The 12,240-nt window shown below is 34.5% G+C and overlaps 1 protein-coding gene across 3 annotated transcripts in view; it reads right to left on the bottom strand.

Annotated features, from left to right (window-relative positions):
* DPP10 (dipeptidyl peptidase like 10) overlaps positions 1-12,240 on the bottom strand; it is a 1,333,785-nt gene that overhangs the window by 315,403 nt on the left and 1,006,142 nt on the right. For all 3 annotated transcript variants that reach the window (XM_032856197.1, XM_032856196.1, XM_032856198.1), the window contains one exon: positions 11,079-11,173. In XM_032856197.1, coding sequence (XP_032712088.1) covers positions 11,079-11,173 — 95 coding nt within the window. The remainder of the gene's footprint in view (positions 1-11,078; positions 11,174-12,240) is intronic.

Raw genomic sequence — 12,240 nt, 5'->3', positions numbered from 1 at the left:
GTGGGGAAAATTATTATTTTGGTTTATAAATTATCCTTTTTGCAGCTGATTCAAATTTTAAGAGAGTTAATTAAATTCCATTTTTCTCCTACATTCTCTCATGGACCACTGTGAATCAAGTATTTACATAAATGATACTATGTTGAAAAATAAATAAATCTGATTAATTTAAAAAATGTGTACTAAGTGTCTACTTAGGGCTATGCCATCATTGTTCTAGTCACTGAAAATATAAAATTGAGTAAGTCCTTGTTGGCCTCTTCTCTTCAGATATTCATAAGCTAGTAAGAAGTTTAATGAAAGGTATAAAAATGTATCATCATGGCTTAATCAAAATATCAAAATTTATCTTTGAATAGCTTACATACTTCTGGATTTCTAAATCAATACAACTTCATTAATTATGGCAACCATCTATTTCGCTCTTTTGAAATTAAAGTTTTATTTAACATTTCAATCAAGGAACCTGATATTCTCTATAGAAAACCCAAAAGACACCACAAAAAAAAAACTGCTGGAACTGATACATAAATTCAGTAAAGGTACAGGATACAAAATCAGTATACAGAAATCTGTTGCATTCCTATACACCAATAATGAAGCAGCAGAAAGAGAAATTAAGAAATCAATCCCATTTACAACTGTACCAAATACTGTAAGATACCTAGGAATAAACCTAACCAAAGAGGTGAAAGGCATGTACTCTGAAAACTATAACACTGATATAAGAAATTGAAGATGACACAAAGAAATGGAAAAACATTCCATTATCATGGATCAGAAGAAAAAAAATTGTTAAAATGTCTGTACCACTCAAAGCGATCAACACACTTAATGCAATCCCCATCAAAATACCCACAGCATTTTTTCAGAGAGCTAAAACAAACAATCCTAAAATTTGTATGGGACCACAACAGATCCCAGACAGTCAAAGCAAACTTTAAAAAGAAAAGCAAAGCTGGAGGCATCACAATTTCAGATCTCAAGTTATACACAAAGCTGTAGTAATCAAATAGTATGGAACTGGCACAAAAAAGGTAGGCACATAGATCAACAGAACAGAATAGAAAACTCAAGAATGAACCCACAACTATATGATCAATTAATTTTCAACAAAGCAAGAAGGAACATGTAACAGGGAAAAGATGGTCTCTGCAACAAATGGTATTGGGAAAACCAGACAGCAATATGCAAAAGAATGAAACTGGACCACTTTCTTAACACCATACACAAAAACAATTTCAAAATATATTTAAGACCTAAATGTGAAACATGAAACCATAATAATCCTAGAAGAGAGCACAGGCAGTAACCTCTTCTACATCAGTTGTAGCAACTTCTTTCTAGACACTTCTCCTGAGATAAGGGAAATAAAAGCAAAAATAAACCGTTGGGACTTCACCAAAATAAAAATCTTTTGCAGAGCAAAGGACACAATCAACAAAAGTAAAGGCAACCTATGAAACGCAAGAAGATATTTGCAAATGACATATCTGATAAAGGGTTAACGTCTAAAATATATAAAGAAATTATACAACTCAATACCCCAAAATGAATAATCCAGTTTAAAAATGGACAGAACACACCGAATAGACATTTATCCAAAGAAGACATTCAGATGGCCAATAGACACAAGGAAAGATGTTCAACATAATTGATCATTAGGGAAATACAAATCAAATCTGTAATGAGCTGTCACATCACATCACATCAGAATGACTAAAATCAGTAACACAAGAAACATGAGGCGTTGGGGAAGATGTGGACAAGGGAAACACTTTTGCATTGTTGGTGGGAATGCAACTGTTACAGCCACTCTGGAAAACAACATGGAAGTTCTTCAAAAAATAAAAATAGAACTACCCTCTGATCCAAGAGCCACACTACTAGGTATTTACCCCAAAAACACAAAAATAGTAATTCAAATGCATTCCAATGTTTATAGCAGCTTTATATACAATAGCCAAATTATGGAAACAGTCCAAGTGTCCACTGGCTGATGAAAGGATGAAGAAGATGTGGTGTGTATATACAATGGAATATTATTCATTCATAAAAAAGAATAAAATCTTGCCATTTGCCACAACATGGGTGGAACTAGAGTATTATGTTAAGCAAAATAAGTCAGAGAAAGACAAATACCATAGGACTTCACACATATGTGGAATTTAAGAAACAAAGCAAATAAGCAAAGCAGGGGGAAAGGAGAGAAGGAAGCAAACCAAGAAACAGACTCTTAACTATAGAGTACAAACTGATGGTTACCAGAGGAAAGGTGTGTGACATGATGGGTAAATAGGCAATAGGGATTAAGGAGTACAGTTGTGATGAGCACTGGGTGCTGTATGGGAGTGTTGAATCACTATACTGTACATCTGAAACTAATATTATATTATATGCTAATAGGAATTTAAATGAAAACTTAAAAAAAGTACTGAGTGGTCTGATCAACTATAATTAAAATAGTATGCTTTTTAAAAATAGTCCATTTTTAACTAGAGCAAAGTCAGTCAGTCAGGGAAAGGAAATTATCATATGATATCCCTGATATGAAGAATTTGAGAGACAACATGGGGGGTTTGGGGAGTAGGGAAGGAAAAAATGAAACAAGATGGGATTGGGAGAGAGACAAGCCCTAAGAGACTCTTATGTCTTAATCTCACAAAACAAACTGAGGGTTGCCGGGGGTGGGAGTAGGGAGAGGATGGTTGGGTTATGGACATTGGGGAGGGTATATGCTATGGTGAGTGCTGTGAAGTGTGTAAACCTGGTGATTCACAGACCTGTACCCCTGGGGCTAATAATACATTATATGTTAATAAAAAATTAAAATAAAAAAATTGTCCATTTTTAACACCCAGGAGATTATGGATTGAATTTGTACATTCTATGTAAACTTCCTAATTTTGCCACAAATTCTTTTTGACCAAGACACAAAAACTACTTTACTATACTGTTATATACAAAAACCAAATATAAACACACATATAACAACTGAACACTAACTAGATCCTAATGTCAAGATTTGTTGGAAAACATTAAAATAGAATTGATGACTTAACGCCATTTAAAGACTTAAGACATAATGGTGATTCCTCCATTTCTGAAAGATACAAAGCAATTAGACAAAGACTTGTCTGCTCTATTCTCAAAGAAATTCTTGATCTATATACTTTGCCTCTTTTCTGTTAGTCCGTTCTAGTTCAAGCCCTGAATCTTCTCTCATTGGCAGAAATACCTTTGCTGTAGCCTTTAACGTGGTCTTATGATTTCTGCTTTAATATTTCTAGAATATATTCCTCACATAGCAGAGTGTTCATTTAAAATGTGACTCAGAGGGGGTGTCTGGGTGGCTCAGTGGGTTAAGCCTCTGCCTTCAGCTTGGATCATGATCTCAGGGCCCTGGGATGGAGCCCCACATCAAGCTCTCTGCTCAGCGGGGAGCCTGCTTCCTTCTCTCTTTCTCTGCCTGCCTCTCTGCCTACTTGTGATCTCTGTCAAAGAAATAAAATGTTTTAAAAAAAAAAAATTAAAAAAATTAAAAGTGACTCAGATATCACCACTTTCTTTAAAGTGTGCCTATCGCTTATAAAACAAAATATCAGCCTACAAACCATAATTTTTCTTGTAATTATTCCAATGGGTTCATCTAGCACCATTCTCTATATTCCCCATTACTTATATATTTTCTATTCTGAAAATAGATCCATACAGTTCCCACCTAAGGTTATTTGTAACTCTTCTTCTTTGAGCCTACAAAACTCTTCAACATGACCTTGGAATGTTGCCTCCACAGTGCACCTTTCCTGGACACCTGATCCTTCTTGCTAATCTTCACTCCATGTCCCCCATCCCCGCCCCAAGGACTTAATGCCAGTTGCAATTGCTTGTATTTGAACTTGAGTACTTCTTGTCAATTTGACAAGGCTGCCTTATTCAACATGTATCCGCAGAACTTGGAATCTTATCTGATACATAGTAGGGGCTCAATAATTTGTTGGCAAGTGAATTAATAAATTAAGACACAATAAGTCATTTTAACAATGATGAAGCAACATTATAAAAACAGAGAGGGAGAAAAATTCCTGTAAACGCTTAAGACAAGGAAGAATCTCAAATGTAGACTAGATTTTTTCAGACACATTCATCAAAGGATAAAAGAGAAGAAAGCAGAGTGGTAAGTGGCTTGGTATGTGCATGTGTGTGCGTGTGCGTGTGTGTGTGTGTGTATAATGCAGACAAGGTTGTTTCTCTTTGTTTACATAGGTAGCACTTCCAAAAGAACTGAAAATAATTGCATGGAAAGAATGATAACATAGAAGAGTCACTAAAAATCCAAAATATGGTGACTTCAGCCAAGCTAAGACAACTGAAATCATTTAAAGCACATTTTCTTTTTATTTATTATTTTTTTCTTGTCCATTCAATATCCAGTGCTTTTCCAATCAATGTCTACTGCTTTCTTACTGATTAGTTGATGGTAAAACACACACACATATAAACATATATATTTAATTCAAGTATCTTTTGTAAAAGTATTATGTAATAAATACACAAATACTTATAGAAACTTCTTATACAAAAATATTAAGAAATTTTAATTTATTTTGCATTTTCCTTAAAAGGGATTTTGAACGAAAAACTCATCTAGGTATATTAGAAGCAACATCAGACTAAGAGTCAAGGAATTTATATTCTAGGCTTAAGAATCTGCTAGAAGCATTGAGCAAGTCACTTTATTTCTCTGGGTCTCAGTATCTTTTTATTGAAACTGAAGTGGAAGACAGGGAGAATGCTTTCTAGCTCTGTAATGGGCTGCCATTATCGCTTAATGTTTGCTGAATGTAGAATGCCCTACATTATGTTCCATAAACAAACCGAAATACTGACTTACTATATTCACAGTGTACTATGAAAATATCTGTACACTTTACTATAAATGGTTACAAAGTTCTGCTAAACGCATAGTTCTCCATTAACAAAGCTGCACAAACCAAAGTATTTGGAAACTCTGAAACTCAAAGAAAAAAAAAAAAAAGGGGGGAAGAAAATCCCAGTATCATCAACTTGAAAACCTTCAAAGGTCTCTTAAAGTGCATTATTCTTGCTCAAATTCCACCATGAATTAATAGAAGAATCTGGGTATTTCATTATTAATATTTTTAAAAATGTCTAATTGGCTTTTCATGACTGGGAGGTAGCCAAATGTAAAATTCTTCTGAAAGAAAATGAAAGGCAGAAATATTCATCAGATGGTCAAGGGCATATAACCGGAGCCTCAAACTGCTCAAAACAGGCTGATTGGTCCTAGACACAATTCAGAGCATTGACCTCTCAGGAAGCTAAATTACAAAATAATTGTAATATAATTGCAATAAATCTGGTTTCCAGCTAGCTTCTCATCCTGTCTGACACACACCAAAATAATTTACACCCCCCCAGCCCCAGGGATACTAATAAGAATCTTTAAAGAAGTAAATCTGGAATCATAATAATTTTATTGCACATAATTAAGAGGATATATTGGATATAATTGAAACAAGCTCTTTTTCAAAGGGTTAAATAAGTGAGTTTAGTAAGAAGTGGTATTTTACTCTATACAAAGGAGACGTTTAGATATATTACTTAGGAAATTTTGGTTTCTGTCAAGAATAACATTGAAGAATCCTCATAACAATTAATAAAGCTGTTGATATGGTTTTGTTAGTAACAACACTACTGAGGACAAAAATGCTTTACCATCCAAGGTACTGGATCCCAGTGAGTAAATGTGTTTGTAGCATCTGTTTCCTGGATCATTCACAGAGCTAATTAAGGGTGAAATAGACTATGGAGGGGTCTCTCTTAGTCTTTCTCACCTGTGTGGAACTGCATGAATAACTGTACGGAATTTTAGAGTAATCATGTCATACAAACATACGGAGGTAAGAGTATCTGTTCTCACATTTTTAATTTGTTCTTGAGGAGACTTCCAGGGTGAAGATCAAAATTTTTCTTTCTAATTTTCCTGTTTTGACAACTGTCACTTTTAAAACCATGCAAGAATTCATTTTCACATTCATTCAACTTAAAGAAAATTTTAAACAAACTAAATATTCATAGTCGATTCAAAGTCCTCTTTCCTAAGTGAATATAAAAGAAATATTCCAATTTTTTCTGAAAAATGTTACATTATTTCTGTTCCCTTGAATGTGCAGAGATGGTATGTGTAAAGTTTGATACTTCTTTGAGGACTAAGAGATGGAAATTATCTAAATAGTCTAATTAAATATAATGATCTTTTTAAAAATGAATACTATGGGTGTAAAGGAATCTAAATATTTTCAATAAATATTTTTAATTTAAAAAAATGAAAGAAGTATGAATGTATCCAATGGTAGGGAGAAGTTACGGCTTTGGGGTAGAAGAGAGGTATGCCCAGTCTGAAGACAAATAAATTCAACTATTTATAAACACGATACTAGTAATATAATGTTAAAGCAAAGAATTACACTGCCTGAAACACCAAGTAGTCATCAGTTTTATCTTCTAAGCTTAAAGAAAATCACTCGTTTCTTGGTCAAAGGAGCTGGCAATAGCCAGTAAGTGGTATCTTTATCTCCTTATCTTTATTTCAATAGCCAGTAAGTGATACCAACGCGCCTGAACAACCATAAAATGTCTCGATTAGAGGTATCCCCAGAAAACTATAAGAAAACTGGGGTCATACTTTTAGCTTGTTCTCTGCACTAGCCAAAGAAAAAAATCCAAGGCCCTGTGACTATATTCATGCCTTCTGGTCTTCTTCCCAGATCTATCCATAAAAAGAAGAAACGTGTCTCAAGAAAAAGCAGCTGAAAGCTTCAGATTAAAATCTCTGACAAAAAAAACCATTGCTTTGATCTCACCTTGAAAAAACTACCTTTGAATCATCTCATGGTTTCCCTGGTATCCCTGCCTCGAACTGGATTTTGTAAATTTGGCACTACTGACACTTTTAGCTAGGTCACTTTGTTGTTGTGGTAAGGAGCTCTCTTGACCATTGGGATTCCCATGGCACACTTACCCCCTCCAGCCCTAACTACCAACAATGTCTCCAGAGTTGCCAATTAACTCCTGATGGCAAACTACCCCGGACTGGGAACCATGGGTCTAAAGAAAGAAACAGTATTGTGTACACAGCACCTGTGTAAGTGTGTAGCTCCTGTGACTTCATTGGCCAATCAATATTGTTACCCTACTGATATCATTCACTACTAGGATACCAACACATACATACTGTCAAAGCCATATCTTAAAAAACAAACAAGCAAATGCTCCAGGATTATAGCCAACATGTAAAGCCAGATGGCCAGTCAGAACTTCCTAATAACATTTCTGTAGTTCAATTTTTTTCTGACTTTTTTATGTAAATTCCAATTAGTTAATATACAGTGTAATATTTTCACTGTTTCATCTATATTTTCAGGTATAGAATTTAGTGATTCATCTTATATATAATACCGAGGGCTCATCAAAAATGCCCTCCTTATCTTTATTTCAAATTTTAAGACAAGAAATTTTGGGTGCCTCTATCTAATAGGTATTTCCTGGTACTATAGAAATTTTTTTCCATAGGGCATTGATTTCTTTAAACATGAATCAGAAAATAAGTTCCTTGATATCCTGGTGGTAAAATAGAGTTGGATCTACTCCCTCCACCCCCACATACCCAGTAGCAGAACAAATTAAAAAATAAACAAATAAAAATATAATGATGGCATGCAAGCCAACAGATGCTATCTCTAGGCCTAAGTCAATAAATACTCTGTAGTTCTAATCAAACTTACTATCTTGGAATGTCCTATAAAAAGATAGCTGGGCCCCAAAAATGTGTAGCTAACATTTTTCCTGGAATTATTCTACTGCCAAATATGAATTTCTTCCCTCTGTTTTGGGCTATTTTATAGCACGTTTTTAAAAGCTTGCAAGATATTTAGAATCAAAAAGACATGAGACTCTTATCCATCAGTCACCCATTTCCATATAAGTGCATTAGACACCCCTTTTCCAATTCCTTTCTAATTTCAAAAAGTGATTTGATAGAACTGTTTATGGCTGCTGGTGTTTTCTGCTAAGACCACTGGTGATATCCAATTTACTGACAGTAAAAAGAGTACATACAGCTATTACTTATGAAACATTTCCTCATTATGTCACTGTGAATGAGGTTTTGTTTGAAATAGTTCTGGCTTTAAGAGATAACATTTTCAAACACTTAAAAATGATTAAGAGCAGTTTTGGGGCTAAAGCACTTCTTTTGCATAACTCTTCTTCAAAAAGTTATATACCCTTTAATTTCCTCCTTCATTAGAAATCCACCTATCTTGAATCAAAAAAAAAAAAAGCCTTAGGACAATTATTTCAGGAAAATGATTTACTTTTATTTTTGACAGCCATGTCCAATATTACTGTTTCTCATAGAGTCTGCTAACCATGATTACATAGCTAAAATTACCCACTATTCATATTTAAAATGTTTTTAAGAGGGGAAATGACAACGTGGTGTTATCTTAATTTTTAAAATAAACTGTCACATCTTAGAAAAATATGTCCTATTAAATAATAGGCTATTATGGTATCACATTTCTATCAATAATTTGTTTATTTTCTTAATTGACTTGGCGCTTTTATTACAAAGCTTTCATAGTGATCTTAGTCAATTAATTATGATTCTAATTAAAATACTGATAATTGCTCAATGAAAAACCTCAAGTACGAATAAAATTCTTATGCTCCAGTAAAAGATTTTTTTCCAACAGAATGTCCTTCGAGAGAAAATAAATCCAAACTTTAGCCTAGCATGAGCTTTGAAAACACAACTACATTTAATAATTCTGTCTTGGAGTGGGGAGGAAATTATTAAATGAGTTCCCCTGAAGAGATGTGGAATCATGGTATTTGCATTTTTCATTTTTTACAGTTTTGAGTTAACTGGTTGCAAATATATGCCACACTCCAATCCCTTATCTGTGCACCGCCCCCACCCCCGCCACTGAATTCTGACACCGCTAGGACTTATAGATTGCTTAATTATCTGTGTTGTGAGATAAATGTCTTTAGGGAACCCATGAATCTTAAAAGATCAGTAAATTAGAATATTTGCTAAATATGACTCTGTGGTAATTAAGAGTCATTGCCCACATAGAAGAGAGTAGAAACAGACCTCAAAAGGATTTAAAAAGATTAAGCACACACGCACAAAGATAAAATGGTATTAATCAGCACATGGAGAAACTACAATGAGGTGAGCTGGGGCTGGTGTGAGGGACCAACAAAAGAACTGGGATCATGGAGTAAAGCCACAAGATTTTATCTGTTTTTGTTTATTTTTTGATGTATCGTAGAGGCTAAAACGTAAGGACCAAATGTTGAAAAAAAAAATACATAATCTGTAACCACAGTGAAGACCTCGTTCACCTGTATAAAAAGAATGATCCATAAGGAATAATCACATAACTGCATATTAATATACTGAGTATCTACACCTAACTTAAATGCTTGGCCGTTGAAGGACCATACTCCACCTCAAAAATGATACTTTATGATTAAAAAAAAATAAGAAATGTATTTAGTTTATTCCCCCAAACTATTTTTATTGAAAATCAATCATACTGACTTTAATCAGCAAATCTTTAGGGTATCTTCTCCTCATTACCAATTCCTGCTCTCTGCCTTCTGTCCTTCCGCTGAGGGCTTTTTTTTTCCCATTGATTTCACCATACTGTGATGATTCCTTAGCTTTTTCTCTAGTACCCCTGAGGACCATCCAATTAAGAAATAACAGACTCTGCTCTACACTATTTATTAAACTTTTTCATTAGGGTTAGTATTATTTCCCCAAGGAAATCCATATTTTTAGAAAGCGAGCAATATGGCTTCTGTACTCTCAGCATTCCATGAGGGCTATAAAGGGTTGCATTCAGGGTAGCTGTTTCTCTAATATCTGTGAATTAACCAATTAGTTTAAAAACAAAAATGCCCTTGTTAGATGTTGCTTTAATTACTAAAATACATTAACTGTTTGGTTCAATTTAGCCTAACAGATGCGTAACTATAGAAGCACTTCCTGATTTCAATTACTATATTTTCTTAATATGTAAAAACATTAAACACAGAAGTTTCCAGTCCATCTCTTTCACCTGGCCATCCTATAAAAAACATGAAGTCTACATGACTATTCCAAATGTACAAGTAGAGATAAGTTAAAAAAAAAAAAGGAGCTGATGATTTGCTCACTGATTTCATTTGCATGGAAAATCCTCTGAGGCCTTGAAGAATGTTTTCTTTGTATCCTATGAAGTCATTTAGTAGGCAATGTACTGAACCTTTGGTTATATAAAACCGTCGGCAAATAACGGCACACTATTTTTCAGTGATGTTTGATAGCTAAATTTTGAATATCTGCAAAAGTTAATTCATTAACACTCACTCTGTAGGCAATCATAGGTAGATCCAACTTTAAGAAGACCAAGTTTACAAGAAAGACAAAATTCATATTCTTTTGTAAGAGCACAATAAATGCCTTCTGTTAACACTGTCAGGTTAACCAGTGGTTCTGGAGAAGTAAAATGGAAATGATAGAAGCCTAAATCATAAAACACAAAAACCTAGCAAAAAGCCAGTTTTAGAAAGTCTGCCTTCTGCTTGATCCAGAAAACTACAACAAAATTAGAAGTCAGAGAGAATGAAAAGTGAAGTGGGAGAAAAATGTTGTGATAACCTGTGTTAGATTTGTTTTTTTAAATCTTGACATTCATGTGAGTGATCTTACATAGGAAATATTGGAAGAAATATTCTAGGGAAATTTTATTCTTGGAAACATTTACTCTTTGACTAAAAAGGGGAGATATGAAGATAAATGGGGAGAAATGAAGCAGATGGTCACATGGGCATTTCCTTTTAATAGATGTACTAATTCTAATGATATGCCAAGCTCTAACTTTTTACCTGAAATGTTTTGCAGGTGCTGGAGCTAAAGAAGGATAAAGTTATGTGCACCTTGAGAGCATTCTAAATAATACTGAATTGCATAAAGTAATTAATTTTTCATTACTTACAAAAGTCGTGTTTTCCAATAATAATGTGGTGGCATTTGTTCCTATATTCAGCTTAATGACATGTCCATTCTCGCTTTTATACACCACATCTGTATCTGCAACAAAAAAGATATTAACAATTGACAAACACATTGACTAGGTAATATAATAAACTGCAGAGGAGAAAATGTACATAATAAGCAGACACATTAGAACAATCACTGTTACCCTTTAATAACCTGAGCAAATTTTTGTGCTTGGCTCACATTAATCTTCTTTAACAATCAGGAAGCCTGGCTAAGCACATGGTCTACTGTGCGGTGAAAACAGGGTAAGTGAAAGAGGCCATACAGGTTTCTGGCTTAAGAACCGAAAATTAATTAAAATATGGAAAATCTGCTGCCCATTCTGAGACGGAAAGAAGGGGGTAAGAAGCGCCTCTAGTTTCCAAGGCACTGTTACCAATTCATGATCCCATTAAATTGACAACAAGGGCTGCCAGTTCACCTTGACTCCACACAATTCTAAGCTACTCCTACAGGACCACCTTCATGCAGACATTTCCCACCTCACGTTTTATCATCCCTCAATTCCTACCCACCCTTTCTCATTAGGTTTAGGAATTTGTCTCTGACAGTTTTATCTGGCTTATGTGACCACAGCTCAAAATCTTTGTTAGCATGCCACTGTATCATCTTTGCCAACTTAAGGAAAACAATGTTTTTGTTTTGTTTATTTTTTGATGTCTTCATATTACATAATTGCATGGTTTCTGGACAGTTGTTAATTTTATATGTATTTCAGTTCCATTCAGCCACATTTGTCAGCAAATTAAATCATCTTAAGAATACCTCACGGATGCCTGGGTGGCTCAGTTGGTCAAGTATCTGACTTCAGCTCAGGTCATGATCTCAGGGTCCCAGGATCCAGCCCTGCATAGGGTTCCCTGTTCAGCGGGGAGCCTGCTTCTCTCTCTCTCCCTGTGCCCCTCCCCCATTCATGCTCATTCTGTCTCTTTCTCGCAAATAAATAAATAAAATCTTTTTAAAAAAGAAGAAGAAGAGTTCCTCACACTTAAAGTATTAACATAAGTGAAAACTCCCAGAGAGGATACTCAGGAGTTAAATATAAATATATATTCATTTTCACATCATCTAACTTGGAGAAAATTATCAACAAGTTA

This window comes from Lontra canadensis, unplaced genomic scaffold (assembly GCF_010015895.1).
Source record: "Lontra canadensis isolate GAN:19392208 unplaced genomic scaffold, GSC_riverotter_1.0 scaffold11, whole genome shotgun sequence".
Lineage (NCBI taxonomy): Eukaryota > Metazoa > Chordata > Mammalia > Carnivora > Mustelidae > Lontra > Lontra canadensis.
This window is presented reverse-complemented; position numbering and strand designations above follow the sequence as displayed.